The 20,124-nt window shown below is 42.4% G+C and overlaps 2 protein-coding genes across 2 annotated transcripts; one reads left to right on the plus strand and one right to left on the minus strand.

Annotated features, from left to right (window-relative positions):
- Positions 1-1,286: 1,286 nt before the first annotated feature.
- Positions 1,287-7,172, plus strand: LOC139373162 (ATP synthase subunit beta, mitochondrial). Its single transcript, XM_071113313.1, has 9 exons — positions 1,287-1,462; positions 3,505-3,678; positions 3,872-4,046; positions 4,268-4,389; positions 4,478-4,662; positions 5,242-5,523; positions 5,656-5,868; positions 6,225-6,426; positions 6,746-7,172. The coding sequence occupies exons 1-9, from the start codon at positions 1,360-1,362 to the stop codon at positions 6,841-6,843; spliced, it is 1,554 nt and encodes a 517-aa protein (XP_070969414.1). The 5' UTR covers positions 1,287-1,359; the 3' UTR covers positions 6,844-7,172.
- LOC139373163 (retinol dehydrogenase 7-like) lies at positions 6,929-14,498 on the minus strand. The gene is made up of 5 exons (XM_071113314.1): positions 14,403-14,498; positions 11,681-11,995; positions 10,783-11,041; positions 10,412-10,575; positions 6,929-10,188 (listed from the first exon to the last, which is right to left on the minus strand). Exons 2-5 carry the CDS (start codon positions 11,991-11,993, stop codon positions 9,965-9,967), a joined length of 960 nt encoding a protein of 319 aa, XP_070969415.1. The 5' UTR covers positions 11,994-11,995; positions 14,403-14,498; the 3' UTR covers positions 6,929-9,964.
- Positions 14,499-20,124: the final 5,626 nt, after the last annotated feature.

Consider the following 20,124-nt stretch of genomic DNA (forward strand, 5'->3'; position numbering starts at 1 on the left):
TCCCTGCCGCTGAAGAACAACCGCACAGCATGATGCTGCCACCACGCTTCACTGTAGAGATGGTGCCAGGTTTCCTCCAGACGTGACACTTGGAATTCAGGCTAAAGAGTTTAATCTTAGTTTCATCAGACAAGAGAATCTTGTTTCTCATGGTCTGAGAGTTCTTAGGTGCCTTTTGGCAAACTCCAAGTGGGCTGTCATATGCCTTTTAGTTTGGAGTGGCTTCTGTCTGGCCACTCTACCATAAAGCCCTTATTGGTGGAGTGCTGTAGGGATGGTTGTCCTTCTGGAAGGTTCTCCCATCTCCACAGAGGAACTCTAGAGCTCGGTCAGAGTGACCATCAGGTTTTTGGTCACCTCCCTGACCAAGCCCCTTCTCCCCACCGATTGCGCAGTTTGGCCGGGCGGCCAGCTCTAGGAAAAGTGTTGGTGGTTCCAAACTTCTTACATTTAAGAATGATGGAGGCTACTGTGTTCGTGAGGACCTTCAATGCTGCAGAATCTTTTGGTACCCTTCCCCAGAAATGTGCCGCGACACAATCACGTCTCGGCGCACTACGGACAATTTCTTCAACCTCATGGCTTGGTTTTTGCTCTGACATGCTCTGTCAACCGTGGGACCTTATATAGACAAGTGTGTGCCTTTTAATATCCAATCAATTGAATTTACCACAGGTGGACTCCAATCAAGTTGTAGAAACATTTAAAGGATAATCGATGGAAACAGGATACACCTGAGCTCAATTTTTGAGTCTCATAGCAAAGGGTTTGAATACTTATGTAAATAAAATATTTCATTTTTTTATTTGTAATAAATTTGCAAAAATGTCTAAAAACCTGTTTTCGCTTTGTCTTTATGGGGTATTGTGCGTAGATTGCTGAAGATTTATTTTTATTTTGATCCATTTTAGAATAAGGCTATAATGTAACAAAATGTGGAAAAAGTCAAGGGGTCTGAATAGTTTCCAAAGGCAATGTATGTTTGTGTGTTGCTGTGTTTTGGGGAGATGGATATTCACTTACTGCATTACTTACTGCATTATACACACACACACACACACACACACACACACCTATAGTGACCTTGAGTTTGAATGTTGTTATCTAGGTTGTTAGAACATTGTACATGATTATTCTTGCTGAATTGACATGATACGTGATTTGTAATGTTGCGAAGACAATTACAAGTGTTGTAGTATGACAGTAATATGTGGAAGTAGCAATCAATGCAAAATAAATCACGAAGTGCGCCTGCTCAGTTTGGCCCTGGAGTTGCGCGCACGCTCAGTTCAGCTCCGCGGTCATTCATTATAAAGGCACAAGTCGTTTCGTCTCTTTCCACCTTCAGCCATTTTGACAATGTTAGGAGCTGTGGGACGCTGCTGCACCGGGGCTCTCCAGGCACTTAAGCCTGGGGTCCAGCCCCTGAAGGCCCTCGTTGGCTCTCCATCTGTCCTTGGACGTAAGTTTTGCAAGCATAGTACAGAGGTAGCTAATGAATTGTAAAAACCGTTTGGAACAGAACTGGTATTAGGCTAACTGCTAGTCAACTTTAGCCCAAAGTTAAACGCTGGCTTTCTTCAGTGTAGCAGGCCTCACATTTTTTTACCATGCTTAATTTCGTCTACTAGTTTAATGTCGAACGTGGAATTTACGCCATGCATTCGATTTAGTAGTTATATTAATATGTGACTTAAGTACATATAGCTGAGTGACATGATTTTTGTGTAAATTGAAATGACCTTTGTATGACATGAGGTTTGGAGGCTTGCGCTAGCGAGTCCATACTATGGCTAGTTAGCCAGCCAACGTCAAGTGTCATTCAATTACTAAATTAATCACTGTCGGTGTTATTTCGTAGTCAAATAGTTGATAACGAGTATAAATGAATTTCAAAATATTTTGCTTTAACTAGCAGTTCGACTTCTTCACACGTTGCCTGGTTAATGTACCGTTACAGTAGTTTGCTAGCCATCTGACAACTAGCTAGGGTTAACTTATTATGCTAAGTTACAAAAATACCAATGTCACCTTAGTAACTCGGTTGGCTTGACATGTGTCGGTATTCGTGTTCCAATTTGTTAACTAGCTTGCTGATTACGTTAATTGCTGCGCTGTAGCATTTCTCCTGCACAACATGGCCGAAAATACTTGACATTGAGTTTGCTTCGGTGTTTCAGACCTCCCAACATGCACCAATTTTGCGTACCAACTACGCAATTCTCTGTCAGGTACGACATCCGAGTTAAAAGTACCCAGAAATGAATAGGGCCTGAATTTTATTTTCATCAAATTAATCCACTGAGTGAATCTAACGTCCAGGTTCTCGAGCTGCAACACAGACATGTAACGGAGTTTGTCTACGGACATGGCGATTAATACATCATTATTCGACGTAGCCCCTCCTGTTTGTTGTGATGCTGAGTTTGCCAACTGTCAGCTGTACGTAAACACATGGACAAATCCCTTTTCGACTCCCTGTGTTGTGGAAAGGTAAACGCATTGTTTCAAGCTAACGTTAAGCGAACATAAGATGGACATTCAGTGGGCTCTGAAGTGCCAGCAGTTCACTCGCATTTGTTAGTGAAAGAAATTTAAATGCAAATACGAAAAATAACTGGTCTCATTTATGCGAGTGATACATTTAATTATGCGTTCCATTAGTTGTATTTCCACGTAATATTACGCGGATCACGCAACCTCATAGACTAACTGTAATTATGATCCACTCCACAATTTAAAAAAAAAAGTATAATCAAAAATAAATATAAGCATTAAATGGAGTCGGGAGTTTAGAAAACTGCAGGATTAAGAATGAGTGTCCGTTATTAGCTATAGAGGCAATGCTTCTAAAATGCCTTTGCACTAGATTTGAGGTTTTCTCAATTTCGAAAATCTGATGACTGTATGATAGGCTGAAACACTGGCCTCTTCTAGCGAACAGCGTTCAGATTCCCTTTGTGCTAGCCTACTTAAGCTTTGTGTAGCCAGTTTATGTATATTTGATACTGATGCTCAGCTTCAGACATTTGTTCTTATCATATCAGTTCATGGGTTTTTGTCGTGGATAAGACTTTTGTACCTAATTTGTTTAATTTAACAAACTCAAAAAATGAAGGCCTTTTGTGTTTCTAGTTAGATCTTGTTAGTGACTTTTACCATGTGTAAATGGAATGCTGTCAAATATTCCAACATTTTTAGCCATCATTTGGTACAATTCTATAACTGTAGTACTCAGGAAAGGAAAGAACCCCAATTCGGGGTGTGGTATGCATGCTAGTTGAATCTCCAATTTGCTGCCTGTGTCTGGTACTCTAAAAAGTTGGACAGGGTTGGCAGGTCTGGTGTTTGCTCTGGTGCACATGGCTAGCTACACAGGTGATGTTACATTTCCAACTCCTTGCATTGTGTAGGCTAGGTTGGCAAGGGTCAGCAGACATGGCATATTATTGATATTTCACTCACAACAAGGTCATACGGCTTTTGGTCAATGCACTTTTACAGGTAGAGACTACGTTGCACCTGCTGCTGCTGCCGCCTTCGCCCATGGAAGGATCGTAGCAGTCATCGGTGCCGTCGTCGACGTCCAGTTTGATGAGGGCCTCCCACCCATCCTCAATGCCCTGGAAGTTGCTGGTCGTGAGTCCAGGCTAGTGCTGGAGGTGGCACAACATCTTGGTAAATCATTTGACCTGCATTTAGAGGCAGCCTAATTTGTGTAGAATTGTATTTTTTTTGCCAATAATTGGGCAGAGATCAGGATTTGTCTACGTGTGTAAACACAGCCATTGTTTGCAAAGGCATTGTACCAACATTGCATAATCAATCAATCAATAATAATAATAATGATATTTGTTATGTTGACTTTCAGGTGAGAACACTGTGCGTACCATTGCCATGGATGGTACAGAAGGTCTTGTCCGTGGACAGAAGGTTGTGGACACGGGCGATCCCATCAGAATCCCAGTTGGTCCTGAGACCCTGGGCAGAATCATGAACGTCATTGGGGAGCCCATTGACGAGAGGGGACCCATCTCCACTAAGCAGTAAGCACTTTGTCTATCAGCCAATTCATAGTTTTAGATATGGCAATCACAATATTTACATCCATATTCAATTATTTTTAATGTATGACTACTATAATTGTCTCGATACTCTGAATGATACACAATTGGAAATTGCTTGTTCAAAGTGAAGTGTTGGCTCTGTATGTATGTATGTGTGTATATATATATATATATATATATATATTTTTTTTTTTGATTAGGACAGCAGCTATCCATGCTGAGGCCCCGGAGTTCACTGACATGAGTGTGGAGCAGGAGATCCTGGTAACTGGCATCAAGGTGGTAGATCTGCTGGCTCCCTATGCCAAGGGAGGCAAAATCGGTACGTGGGACAACCAACATCCTCATTCATTTTTTTTGCAATTATCTAATCTAAGTTTAATGACAGTAAGTTGCTTTCCTTTCTATAGGTCTGTTTGGTGGTGCCGGTGTGGGCAAGACTGTGTTGATCATGGAGCTGATTAACAACGTGGCCAAAGCCCATGGTGGTTACTCTGTGTTTGCCGGCGTGGGAGAGCGTACCCGCGAGGGAAATGACTTGTACCATGAGATGATTGAGTCGGGTGTCATCAACCTGAAGGACGACACCTCCAAGGTGACCAACTGGTTACATTTGACAGTCATAAGCGGGTGCCTCTAAGGAGTCTTATACAGATTGATGGTATTTAAAGCTGTCACAGGGGAAAAATATTCCCCAGTTGAATGTCAAAATATAAGGTGCAATATACAGGAATTGCTCTGACATTTCCTGGTTGCATAAATCCAAAGTCAGGTTTCCCAAAAAGTTACATATTCTGGCTTTAAATAGCATATCACCAGTCTGGAAAGTTGACCTCATTACCCATTTGACTTGATGTTCACATCAGCTTTACCCTTCGAACACACTGACAGCGTCATTGCATTTTGGTCCAAAAATAATTGCATTCATTTCCATTGAAATGCTATGTTTCCTTGCAGAGGTAGTTGTGTTCGGTGTGGTACATATGCTGGATTTATAGAATGTGTGTGTAGACTGCTTGACAGAAAGGGGCGCAAAGGTGAATTTTGTATACATGTCCAGATGATGCTGTGTACTATTTTGCGCAATAACTGTCGGTGTGTGCGACGCGTCAGTTTCTATTATGGGTTGACCTAGATGTATTCTCTAACTGTGCCCTCTCCTCCAAAACCCTAGGTAGCACTGGTGTATGGACAAATGAACGAGCCCCCAGGCGCCCGTGCCCGTGTGGCTCTGACTGGTCTGACCGTGGCTGAGTATTTCCGTGACCAGGAGGGTCAGGATGTGCTGCTCTTCATCGACAACATCTTCCGCTTCACCCAGGCTGGCTCCGAGGTGTCTGCTCTGCTGGGTCGAATCCCCTCCGCTGTGGGTTACCAGCCCACCCTTGCCACTGACATGGGTACCATGCAGGAGAGAATCACCACCACCAAGAAGGGTTCCATCACCTCTGTGCAGGTAAGCTGGAGTTCAAGCAGCATAGGCCTGTTGGAGGGCCATGCTAACATGGCAGTCTGTAGTACCCAATAGTCTGACATTGCTTCAAGACTGAAACGCTACTTGTCACTGTAACAACCTGTCTTCTCTAAGGCAATCTATGTGCCAGCTGATGATTTGACTGATCCTGCCCCTGCCACCACCTTCGCTCACTTGGACGCCACCACTGTGTTGTCCCGTGCCATCGCTGAGCTGGGTATCTATCCTGCTGTAGATCCCCTGGATTCCACCTCTCGTATTATGGACCCCAACATTGTCGGCGCCGAGCACTATGATGTTGCTCGTGGCGTGCAGAAAATCCTCCAGGTTATTGTCTTATAGCCCCCCAGTGTATCAGTCACCCCAACCATTGAGTTTATTTTTTTTAAACGGGGACAGTGCATATTAATTTGTTTCAGTAGAAGTGCTAGATTTAGCCACCTGGCAAATTTTAACTGCACACACTGGCAGGTTATTAAACCATCCCATGACAATGAGCACATGCAGAGCAATGTAGGACAAGCAACACGTAGCATGCAGACAGAGCAATAACGATGGTGTAAAATGCTTAAGTCACTGTTACACACCTCACGCTACAGACATGGAAAGCGGCAGTATACAGCTTCTAATAATGAATGACCGACCTTGCCCCTAACATTATGCCTACAACTCTCGCCCCTCAGGACTACAAGTCCCTGCAGGATATCATTGCCATCCTGGGTATGGATGAGTTGTCTGAAGAGGACAAGCTGATTGTGTCTCGCGCCCGCAAGATCCAGCGTTTCCTGTCCCAGCCTTTCCAGGTGGCGGAGGTCTTCACTGGTCACGCTGGCAAGCTGGTGCCACTCAAAGAGACCATCAGTGGCTTCCAGAGCATTCTAAATGGTACGTAGTACTTGTGATTAGGTTTAAAGATACTTTGCGTATCTACGTCATATCGCAGAGTAAAAAGCTTAGTAGGTCAATTTCTGCAACTACTAAGAGTGTTGGAGGCATGAGGTTCAACTTTGCTGTTTTGGTGCTGTGGCTCCCATGTAACCGAGTCAGATCATGCACATAGTCTTGCAACTCGCTTATCACAATATCTGCAGTGCTGCTATTGGCAACATTTCGGTCAGTCTACCTTTAAACTTATGAATTTCCTTGATTGTCTGTGTGAAATTCTGATTGTCTTGAGCTAAGTGTGGTCATTCTTTCCCTCCAGGTGAGTACGATGCCCTGCCCGAGCAGGCTTTCTACATGGTCGGACCCATTGAGGAGGTGGTTGAGAAGGCTGCACAGATGGCTAAGGATCTCGCATAAGTTCATCTAACTGAGAGGAGAAAGGCACACAGGGTTGTGTAGAAGGCGCACTTGATTTGTAAGAATGTCACATGCAACAAATATCTGTATTGTCATCCAAAAAAAGTTATTTAATGTTTCCAATGAAAGATGGAATAAAGATCTGTCTTGACAATTTGGTTTGGTCTCGACTGTATATTTTGTAGCATTTTTTTAATGTTGCAATGCTATTCTGGTCTGGGTGCTGTCAGACTGGTTGTAAAATGTCATCCTACAGCACTGATCCACTAGATGGCGTTCAAAGGCTTTGTACAATGCTTGAGTGAAATAAAATGGCTGTTAAAGTTGAAGGGGGTTTGTCATTCCTTGCACAAAGTGTAGTGATCTATTTGTAAGATGCTTTTTAGACCAGCATGTGATGCATTTTAAGACCTACAGTAACTATAAAATGCTGGCTGTCTTTGTTGGCTTACTACTGAGACATAAGCCATGTTGACATTATAAAGGTGCAATATGCAGAAATCATTGCCATTAGCTGGTTGCTAATAGTTTGCCTAATTTGTGACAAGCCATGTAGAGAATCATTGTACCCTCAAACCGGTGTGAAACCTCGTTCAACCAAGTATTGTTTGCTGCTGGTGTACAAAGACTCAAATGGGAAAGATGTACTGCATTTTAGACTTTCAATGAGTAATGATCCATATAACTAAATTCATTGGGTTGCTCAAGTTAAATACAGCTATGAAGATGTTTTCAAAAACAAACTAGACAGCACTAACATGCAATTCAGATTCCTACCACAGCTGCAATTGTAAAGGCCATCTGGCATTCGTTATACTAGGCAACTTTTCTTTGCAGCTACATTTTGACAAGTGAGTGGAGGACAAGTTTGAACTCGATAGCCCTGCTGAGCAGAGAAATGGTCGTGGACATGTTTAATGTACAGTACCAGTCAAAGTTTGGACCCCTATTGAATGGTTATTTTTTTACTGTTTTCTACATTGTAGAATAATGACCACACTAGAATCATGTAACCAAAGTGAAATACCTTGTATTTGACATTCAAAGTAGACACACTTTACTTTGACTGCTTTGCACAGTCTTGGAATTCTCTCAACCAACTTCATGAGGTTGTCACCTGAAATGCATTTAAATTAACAGGTGTGCCTTAATTTGCGGAATGTCTAATGCGTTTGAGCCAATCTGTTGCGTTGACAAGGTTGGGGTGGTATATAGAAGATGGTCTTTTACCAAATAGGACTAAGTCTATTATAGTAAGAACCGCTCAAATAAGCAAAGAAACGACAGTCCATTAATTTAAGACATGGTCAGTCAATCTGGAAAATTTCAAGTAAATTGAAGTTTCAAGTGCAGTAGCAAAAACCAAGCACTAGGAAACTGGCTTGTGAGGACTGCCACAGGAAAGGAAGACTGAGTTACCTTTGCTACAGAGTATCATTTCATTAGTTATCAGACTCAGAAATTGCAGTAAATGCTTCACAGATTACCAGACACATCTCAACATCAACTGTTCAAAGGCGACTGCGTCAATCAGGCTTTCATGGTTGAATTGCTGCAAAGAAACCACTTCAAAAGGACACCAATAAGATGACTTGTTTGGACCAAGAAACACGAGCAAGGGACATCAGACAGGTTGAAATCTGTCCTTGGGCTGATGAGTCCACATTTGAGATTTTTGGTTCCAACTGCAGTGCCTTTGTGAGACGCAAAGTAGGTGAACGGATGATCTCCGCATGTGTGGTTCCACTGAAGCATGGAGGTGGTGTGAGGCTGCTTTGCATGTGATAGTCGGTGATTTATTTAAAATTCAAGGCACACTTAACTAGCATGGCTACCACAGCATCTGGTTTGCGCTTAGTGGGACTATCATTTGTTTTTCAATAGGACAATGACACAAAACATACTTCCAGGCTGTGTAAGGGCTATTTGACCAAAGAGAGTGTTGCAGGGCAGATGACCTGATGATCAGATGACCTGGCCTTCACAATATCCCAACCTCAACCCAATTGAGATAGTTTGGGATGAGTTGAACCGCAAAGTGAAGGAAAAGCAGACAAGTGCTCAGCGTATGTGGGAACTCGATAACGACTGTTGGAAAAGCATTCCAGGGGATTCTGGTTGAGAGAATGCCAAGAGTATGCAAAGCTGTCATTGAGTCAAAGGGTGGCTACTTTGAAGATTCTAAAATATGTTTTGATTTAACACTTTTTTGCTTACTACGTTATTCCATTTCATAGTTTTGATGTATTCTCTATTCTAGAACGTAGAAAATCATCAAAATAAAGAAAAAACCTTGAATGAGTAGGTGTGTCCAAACTTTTGACTGGTACTGTATGTATTTAAGGTAGAAATCTGACATGGGCTGCAAGATCGAAATAAGTGTGTAAATCTTTCATAGACGTACTTATCTTCTACCAATATTACATTTTTTTTTATAGAATTTAATATTTCATTCCTGAACGTAGAGGTATTTGAATCATAGCGGCTAATATCAGTGAAGTTGAAAAATTCTGAATGATTCAAAGCTTGTAAACTTCCTTTTTTGGTCAATTATTGCAGGTTAACCTTCAACATACCAATATCAGCACACCAAGGACAAAGACTGTCAAACCTTGACCTTAATCCCCATTTATCTTGTAAAGTTTTCAAAGACCAACCCAACACTGCCCATGTCATACTGGCCAGAGATGGAAGAGGAAGTGAGACATCCCACTAATTTTCTGTTTCAATGGAAGTCAATGAATTAAGTAGACCAGACCCAGCTGCGATTGAATTGGTCTCCATGGTAGAGCCACTCCCTTAAGTAAACTAACTGATTTTTTTTTCTCCAATGATGAACGGCCTGAGTGAACTGTCTTCAGTGTCACCACTATCTTTGATACTGGCATAGAGAATGCACTGAATAAAAGAGGGCAAACAAGTGGTACCAAATAGCAATTATGGAATGTATTTTTTTGTCAGAGATTAAACCATGTCTGTAGCAAAGCTTACATCACTTACTGTATTTCGGCCTGCACACCGTAGGATACAAAAAGTGTTTTATACATTAAAGACAAGCAGTAGCACAGCACAATCAAGTATTTGTTCTGACAGCATAAACACTGGCAATCTTACGTCAGCCTTAGTAGACAGCCTTGGCTGGAATGATGGCTTTCTTTAGCAGTAGCCAGTCAGCGAACCCGGTTGGCATGTAGGACATGGGGATCCAGAAGAGCTTGGCGTCCCACCCTGGTGAGTAACGGGTGCGAGGACGGACTGCAGCGACAGCGTGCTCCATACAGCTCACCACCTTCATCAGGTCGGCATCGGACATCTTGTCAAGCTTCTCCCTCATCCTCACCTCCACTAGAAGGGACAGAGAAGGTTTGTCTTTAGCTATTCAAGATGGCCACTTACACTAGAACATCGGGGTGAATAATGCTTTCTGAATAGATCAAATCCTTTGCAAGACTGATGTCACAGAGGGCAGACTGAATAAAAAAACAGCCAAATTTTGCATAGGCTATAGAAAACATTTGTGCAAATTAATACATTCCAGAATGTAGGAAAATAAAACTTTTATATTTACCCTTGTCCAAATAATCATGTCCATAATCATCTCTGACTTCTTGTGGCATCTTCTCCCACAGCTGCTTGAAGCTTTTCCCCAGGACTATCCAGTCGGTCATGGTGGTCTTGAAAAAGCCTGGCTCAATGCAGAGGACTTTGACTCCGAAAGGTACCATGTTTCTCCTGAAAAACAAGGTAACAAAACTTCTGTTTACAAAATATCCTCTGATATGTTACAGATGTTTATAGTTTCATTCGCCGAAGTCAAACAGTCAAAGTTGTATTGCTTATGGTTCACAATTGCTAGATTACTGAATGTATGTAAAAAAAAAAAAATGTTTAAACACTGATGAAAAATATGGCATGGATAGGATAATGTTCTTGTTTCACCTGAGACTGTCATTGAAGGCCTCCACTCCAAACTTAGACACAGTGTAAGGTCCTCCACCTGGACTGATCCTGCCAAACACACTGGCTACGTTGACCACGCGACCCCTGGCCTTCTTGATGAGGGGCAGCACACTCAGGGTGACTGCGATGACCCCGTTCAGATTCACGTCCAGCATGGACTTGTAGTCATCAATGGTCAGCCAATCACATGGGGCCGAGGGCATGGCCACGCCTGCGTTGTTCACCACAGCCCACAGGCCTAGAAGGTGACAGGTCATTAGGTAGCTCTATGAACATGCATTATTTCACATAAGGACAAAGATACCGGCACTCGGGCCTCCCGGGTGGCGCAGTGGTCTAAGGCACTGCATCGCAGTGCTAGCTGTGCCACCAGAAACTCTGGGTTCGAGCCCAGGCTCTGTCGCAGCCAGCCGCGACCGGGAGGTCCATGGGGCGACGCACAATTGGCCTAGCGTCGTCCGGGTTAGGCCGGTAGGGATATCCTTGTCTCATCGCGCACTAGCAACTTCTGTAGCGGGCCGGGCGCAGTGCACGCTAACCAGGTCTGACACATTGGTGCGGCTGGCTTCCGGGTTGGTTGCGAGCTGTGTTAAGAAGCAGTGCGGCTTGGTTGGGTTGTGTTTCGGAGGACGCATGGCTTTCGACCGTCGTCTCTCCTGAGCCCGTACGGGAGTTATAGCGATGAGACAAGATAGTAGCTACTAACAATTGGATACCACGAAATTGGGGAGAAAAGGGGTAAAAAAAAAATATTTTTTTTAAAGATACCGCCACTCAACATGAATGTCAACACATGTAACTGAACTGGTAATATTGCATCATTTGACTGGAAACAAATGATGACTGTTTAATTTTCAATATAAACACAGACACTCACCCCTAGCCCCAACTTTGTCTTTAATCAAAGCAGCTGCTTTGTCGACGCTCTCGTTCTTTTTGACATCCAGGTGGAGGGTGGTGAATCTGCCTGAACAGGCCTTCCTCAGATCTTCCTCTCCCTTCTCTGTGAAGCAGGATGCGATCACACAGAAACCCAGCTCGTCCAGATGTCTGGCCAGTAGGTTGCCGAAACCAGAGTCACACCCCGTGATGTAGACATATTTGTCTCCTTTGCCTGGGACTCTTGGGATCTCCCGGAACCAGCGGTACAGGTAGTAAAACACCACCAGTCCAAGGAGGTACAGAAACATGTCTGGGGACAGGATGAGACAGACAGCCTTTTAATAAGTCGTCTCTAGTTTATCAACATTTTAAGCTAAAGGTTCTGATCTGTTGTGTCAGCCACATTGTATAAAACAGTTTTTTAGATGCTGCTTGTTGTATTCATTTGGGATCTATCGCATCCCATAACTGTCCCAGACTATGTTTGGAATATTTATTTCTCACACAGAATTGAATAGTCAACTTTTGTTCTATGGGGGATAGTAGACTGACATAGGCTAGTGATTTTGCTGTTCGTTAGGCCTACTCATCTTGTTGGCTGATGAAAAGTAAATGTGAACAGTTCTTCCAATATTGTCAATATGCAACACGGAATTGGATAAGGATGCACACAGTTGCGTCCCCAATGGGTCTATCTTAACTTGTAGCCTGTGAGAAAGACCCGATCACGTGATGAGAGCCTTGTGGATTGCGCAGCACTCAGGGAGAAGGGCACAACACAGCACTCTGGGCTGCAAAATGCATGGATTTTTTAGGGTGCATTACGGCCACAAAGGGGATGCTGCTGTTAAAATCGAGGCATTATCAAGTGCTTGTCAAATTGTGAATGAGAGACTGATGAAGTGTGTACAGATGCAAAAAAACAAAGCAGAGCTCATGCCTTTCAAGCGACTTTTTTCAAATCATCATTAGAGTCTCGTCATGCAGCCTTCCAATAAATTAAAAATCAAAACAAAAACCCCAACATTTATAGAACTACTAAAGTTACATTAATAACTTTAAATTAAGCATACCTATTTCTTTGTTAACCGCTCAACACAGAATGGCCGCCGCATGTGCGCACTCCCTCAAATCGTTTGGAAAAAATATTCATATTTTATTCAGCTTTGTTCAATTTTATTCTTCATAATAAAAAAATAATGCCATGGAATTATAAGCTAATCTTATCTGCTAAATGAACTAGTGTAGCCCACAGCCATTTGGCATAGCCACATCAAGACAACAGAGTATGCTTTTCTTTTCTTCTGAAATATACTATAATTTTCTTCATATCATGCTTTTTTAGACCTGTTTAAAGTAAATCATGGATTTATTGTGAAAGTCTAGGCTACATTCAGTGGTGTAAAGTACTTAAGTAAAAATACGTTAAAGTACTACTTACGTTTTTTGGGGTATCTGTACTTTCCTATTTTTGATTACTTTTACTTTACTACATTCCTGAATAAAATCATGTACTTTTTACTCCATACATTTTTCCCTGACACCCAAAAGTACTCGTTACATTTTGAATGCTTAGCAGGACAGGAAAATTGCATAATTCACGCACTTAAGAGAAAATACCTGGTCATACCTACTGCTTCTGATCTGACAGACTCACTAAACACAAATGCTTTGTTTCTATATTATTTCCGAGTGTTGGAGTGTGCCCCTGGCTATCCGTAAATTTAAAAAACAAGATAATCGTGCTATCTGGTTTGCTTAATACAAGGAATTTGAAATGATTTATAGTTTTACTTTTGATACTTAAATATATTTTAGCAAATACATTTACCTTTGATACCTAAGTATATTTAAAACACAAATACTATTTTACTTTACTCAAGTAGGATTGTACTGGGTTACTCACTTTTTTTTTTTTTGAGTCATTTTCTATTAAGCCCCACCCACCATTCCTCAGTGTACCAAACAAAGTGCTTGGGCCATCACAGCAAGTTATAGAAATATGCACATGACACAATATGCGGTTAGACATACATCAAGTGGAATGATAGGATCTGCCTTTTACAGTTCATCAGTAATATGCGTCTTGTAACAGTAGCTTATAGTAATAACGTTATTGTAGCTATACAGTCCGTAGCTGGAACAGAACAAGGATCAACAGTTATTATGTGCCTGTTTCAACGTGTACTCTTGTGCAGTTGCTCTTTGTAAATGATCCACTACAAAATGAGCCAATCTCTTGCCAAAATGTCCTTAAAACCACAACTAACAAATACTATTGAACATGTGGTTCAAATAAACTGGAAGGAATCTGTGCAACACTCCTGCATTTCTATTTGAGTGTAATCTCATGTTATATGCAAGTTCTCGGTGTTTCAACTAACACAATATGTGCAGTCAGGGCGTTGACAGAAGTGAAAATCCGATGAAACCATATCAAATTACCTTTTTACTATTGGAGAAAAAAACACTGCAAGTAGAATTATATAGTGACGAGTTGGCCTAAAGAATGTCCAACTATTGTCATTAATGCCTTTTTATTGAAAAAAAAAGAAGATTATTCGTGAGAGCTGTCAAACTCTCAATTTCAATAACATCAATGCGCACTGCCCCTCACATAACAATAAATATTTGTTCGATCAATTATAATAGATTGCCTATCCTCAACTTCTGCATGTTCAAGAAGACTACAGTCTGGTGGAATATTGAAGTCTTACCAGTCGGAAATGTTCCACGCCAGCGCAACAAAAGTAACAGTTTTCATAAAATACTCAAGACCAAACTCTGCACAAGGACGTCACATGTCTAGTTCTGACCAATCGGAGCCAAGTTATGTCATTAGAATTAATTAGGTAAAAAATGATTTGATTCCACCTCCTTTGACAGGAACTTGAAACCATTTCACATTCTCTTGACTTCAAAATGGAAGGAATATGAACGTATTCCTTTATCCATATTTCATCAATGTCTAATAGATGACCATTTTTTTAAAAATTAGGCCTACCTATTACATTGCATATTAAATCCCGATATAATTAATACAAATATGATTTTTACAGAAAATGTGTTTTACATTTTAAAATATGGTTGTCATGGATTATCATTTCAAATATACTGAACAAAAATATGAACGAAACATGTAAAGTGTTCATCCCATGTTTCCTGAGTTGAAATAAAAGATAACAGAAATGTTTCATATTTACAAAAAGCTTCTTCATCTCAAATTTTGTGCACGCATTTGTTTTCATCCCTGTTAGTGAGCATTTCTCCTTTGCCAAGATAATCCACCCAACTGACAGGTGTGGCATGTCAAGAAACTGATTAAACAGCATTACACAGGTGGGTGGATTACACCTTGTGCTGGGGACAATAAAAGGCCACTCTAAAATGTGCAGTTTTGTCACACAACACAAGTTTTGAGGGAGCGTGCAAATGGCATGCTGATGGCAGGAATGTCCACCAGAGTTGTTGCCAGATAATTCAATGTTCATTTCTCTACCATAAGCTGCCTCCAACGTCATTTTAGAGAATTTGGCAGTACGTCCAACCAGCCTCACAACCGCAGAACATGTTTAACCACGCCAGCCCAGGACCTCCACATCTGGCTTATTCACCTGCGGTATATTTCTGTCTATAATAAAGCCCTTTTGTGGGGAAAAACTCATTCTGATTGGCTGGGCCTGGCTCCCAAGTGCCTTGCCCCTCCCAGGCCCACCCATGGCTGCGCCCCTGCCCAGTCATGTGAAATCCATAGATTAGGGCCTAATGAATTCATTTCAAATGACTGATTTCCCTATATGAACTGTAACTCAGTAAAATCTCTTGCATGTTGCGTTTATATTTTTGTTCAGTATAGTTCAACTCAATACTAACTCAAGGTCATGCCTTGTATTTCAATGATCACTAGATGGCGGCAAATACTTGTAGGCTATTGAAAACGGGCGTTATCAATAATATAAATACTTTCTGCTCATCCTAATTTGAGCCAGTTTGCTACAGAAGGAAAAGGATCCTGCAGCAACAGGAAATGTTCATTATTATGTGGATTGTAATTAATGGACATTTTTTGGGGGGTTGATACATTTTTCGTATGGGAAAATCAAGTCTCACATTTCAAAGTGAAAATTACAAACTTCAGAAGCCTTTTTATACCTCAAATACACTGCAAGTTTAACATTTCCTGGAAAGTTCTCCTGCGACAGGGTGATCAAATTTAGATCCGTTATCGGTACATTCATTGACCCCAACCAAAATAATTATCTTTCACCTTATCTACCACTCTGTTAGTTTCATAAAATAGGTTTTTAATTGACAGATTATTCTACATTAATTGATGAACTACTATAGACATAGTTCTGATCTAGGCAAGCTGTATTAGTAGTCAGTAAACACAACTATCTGCCAATCCATTTGAATGGCCATAGTTTAGCTACAGTAGAGCAAGAACAATGCTGGCAGTGGCCTGTAATGATCTGCAAAGTGAATTGTCATAATGTTGCTATAATGGGCAACACTACCTACTCTGGGAGTTAATCATTACGTAACAAACTGTTGGCTTATTTGGGCATGTTTCAACGAGCCTGTTTCCAGAACCATTTCTTCACGTGTCAGTAGCCTTCACAAGCGTGTCACAGCCCCAGGGGCACACAGGCCTATTCACCTGCTTCCCAATGGGGAGGGAAAACACACCATTTACAGTTACAATTCACAAACAAAAAGGAAAATTGGTTTGAGTTAGTACTACTCATGGAATAAGGTTGTGGGCTCAAATTGGAAGTGCTGTTGCTTGTTAGTAATGGCTTCCCAACCCCATGAAAGCAAGTAAAAGCAACAAAAAGTCCCAGTTAGGAGAGAACCTGTTATGACAAGACTGCTAAAATGCAAATGCAACAGAAATATAATAATTTCAGACAGATCATATCGGCTTGTTTAGGACTGAAGAGGACAGCAGCCCGGAGGGAGATGACATGGAAGGTGTTTGACTTAGCTTCAACTCTTGGAAAGTATCCTGTCTCCACACACTGTTTGTGTTCACATGTAGAAGGGTCGATAAACTGTAATATCTGTAGATGTCATCAATGTGATATGATGAATGTGTAACACTGAGCCCAATCATCGATGGATGTCTTATAGATTTTGCCATAGTCTTTGATCACTTAAACACCTTGGGCAGTACGAACCGACAGGACACTTACCTCTAAACACGATCGTATGACCCCAAGTTCCAGCCTGGACCTGGCTTGCACGTGGTGCAGAGGGCCTCAGCATCTTCCAGCCCACAGCCACCCGATCAGTCTACTCTTTACCCACTATCAGTGACCACCTGCCATCTCTACAGACACACAGTGGTGGCACGAGGCTGTCAGGTGGACTCGGCTGCACATGTCTTAGTACGGACTGGAGACCATTAGTGTACTGTACAATTGGATCGACTATAATGTAAAGAAGCAGAATCCAACAAGGGTTTTAGTGCAAAGAGGAGATAAGTAGTTTTTTATTGGATTTGGGAAACAACAAGTTGGTAGGTATCTCAGTGATAATACAATACATTTCAAATGGGATGTATTTTGGCTTTGTAATTCATTTTTATTATATATCTTTCCTCTTATAAATGTATTGTAGACAGTCCAGGATGCCTGCTGGATCAGTGAAATTACACAGCATCAAAAAGCTGGGAGAAGAAAACAATGGTTTTGATGAAGGTACACCTGCATAAATATGATTATGTTCAATGCATCATTTTGATGTCCTTTTCCTGACATAAACAATGCTATCAAAAAGTATAATATTTCTTTATCATCTCTTTATTACAGAACCTAACAACGCATTCATGTAAGTGCATCTTCCTCAGATAAAAAACAACAACACTTGTCATGACTTATATTCTGTGTGATTTGGGTTCTGGTTGGTAAAATGTATAAATCAAACTATTTATTTATTTATTTAACTAGGCAAGTCAGTTAAGAACAAATTCTTATTTACAATGAAGGCCTACCCCGGCCAAACCCGGACGATGCTGTGCCAATTGTGCATCACCCTATGGGATTCCCAATCACGGCCGGTTGTGATACAGCCTGGAATTGAACCAGGGTCTGTAGTGACACCTCTAGCACTGAGATGCAGTCGGGAGCCCATTTCTTATCATGTTTCTCAGAATTGTGACATGTAAAAACAAGGTCACATTTAATAGCATGTTCTTTTTTTCCTCCGCTGCAGGACGATGGGGAACCTGGAACAGAACACAGAGTAAGTCCATCTTCACCCCCTACATTATTCCCACTCGTGTCCTTTAGGCTTTGACTAATTTCTCTGTGATTGTCCCAGGTCTCCAAACAAGAAGAAGGAAGCTGCTATTAGGATTGGCTTCTTTCAGCTGGTAAAGTATTTTATTTGTGTTTCTTTTCATAGAGATAAAACAAAACCGTACCTAACTCTATGGTTCCTTCAGTGAATTCCCTGTGCGGTTGTGTAGTGTTGTGTGAAGGTCACATGAAGATGTTTTTATTTCATCTCATTTGTGTGGGAGAGCTGGTTCATAACTCTTGTACATAAGAACTTTAAACCACAACTGGACTGGAAATCATCAGAAACATGTACAAGAATGGTAGGTACAATATGAGAATGGAGCATCATGGGACAGACTCATCACACACAGGCAGGTTCCAATGGGGTGCCTTTATTTTAGCAATGACTATATTACCATCTACATGGCTACAGTGGTTAAAGCATGCATATTTTGTCCAGGTAGTACATACTGAGACGGTAGGTCAGATTATCAGAACACCTGTTGTGATGACTGACACATTGGTTGGTTGTGTGTGTTCGGTGTGTGTGTGTGTGTATTTGCAGTTCCGTTTCGCCACATGCCGGGAGACCCTGATGATGCTGGGGGGTAGTGTGTGTGCCTTCCTCCACGGTTCCGCTAAGCCTCTCATGCTGCTGGTGTTCGGGATGCTCACCGACACCTTCATCGAGTACGACATCGAGTTACAGGAGCTCCTGAACCCCAGGAAGGAACGTATCACGTATCAACCAGGGGTGGAAAGACCTTGGATCATTGTTACTCTAACTTCCGCGACGCATATAAGGCCCTGCCCCGCCCCCCTTTCGGAAAAGCTGACCACGACTCCATTCTGTTGATCCCTGCCTACAGACAGAAACTAAAACAAGAGGCTCCCACGCTGAGGTCTGTCCAACGCTGGTCCGACCAAGCTGACTCCACACTCCAAGACTGCTTCCATCACGTGGACTGGGACATGTTTCGTATTGCGTCAGACAACAACATTGACGAATACGCTGATTCGGTGTGCGAGTTCATTAGAACGTGCGTTGAAGATGTCGTTCCCATAGCAACGATTAAAACATTCCCTAACCAGAAACCGTGGATTGATGGCAGCATTCGTGTGAAACTGAAAGCGCGAACCACTGCTTTTAATCAGGGCAAGGTGTCTGGTAACATGACCGAATACAAACAGTGCAGCTATTCCCTCCGCAAGGCTATCAAACAAGCTAAGCGTCAGTACAGAGACAAAGTAGAATCTCAATTCAACGGCTCAGACACAAGAGGCATGTGGCAGGGTCTACAGTCAATCACGGACTACAGGAAGAAATCCAGCCCAGTCACGGACCAGGATGTCCTGCTCCCAGGCAGACTAAATAACTTTTTTGCCCGCTTTGAGGACAATACAGTGCCACTGACACGGCCTGCAACGAAAACTTTCGGTCTCTCCTTCACTGCAGCCGAGGTGAGTAAGACATTTAAACGTGTTAACCCTCGCAAGGCTGCAGGCCCAGACGGCATCCCCAGCCGCGCCCTCAGAGCATGCGCAGGCCCCGGTGTGTTTACGGACATATTCAATCAATCCCTATACCAGTCTGCTGTTCCCACATGCTTCAAGAGGGCCACCATTGTTCCTGTTCCCAAGAAAGCTAAGGTAACTGAGCTAAACGACTACCGCCCCGTAGCACTCACTTCCGTCATCATGAAGTGCTTTGAGAGACTAGTCAAGGACCATATCACCTCCACCCTACCTGACACCCTAGACCCACTCCAATTTGCTTACCGCCCAAATAGGTCCACAGACGATGCAATCTCAACCACACTGCACACTGCCCTAACCCATCTGGACAAGAGGAATACCTATGTGAGAATGCTGTTCATTGACTACTGCTCGGCATTCAACACCATAGTACCCTCCAAGCTCGTCATCAAGCTCGAGACCCTGGGTCTCGACCCCGCCCTGTGCAACTGGGTACTGGACGTCCTGACGGGCCGCCCCCAGGTGGTGAGGGTAGGCAACAACATCTCCTCCCCGCTGATCCTCAACACTGGGGCCCCACAAGGGTGCGTTCTGAGCCCTCTCCTGTACTCCCTGTTCACCCACGACTGCGTGGCCACGCACGCCTCCAACTCAATCATCAAGTTTGCGGACGACACAA

This window comes from Oncorhynchus clarkii, chromosome 18, assembly GCF_045791955.1.
Source record: "Oncorhynchus clarkii lewisi isolate Uvic-CL-2024 chromosome 18, UVic_Ocla_1.0, whole genome shotgun sequence".
Taxonomy (NCBI): Eukaryota; Metazoa; Chordata; class Actinopteri; order Salmoniformes; family Salmonidae; genus Oncorhynchus; species Oncorhynchus clarkii.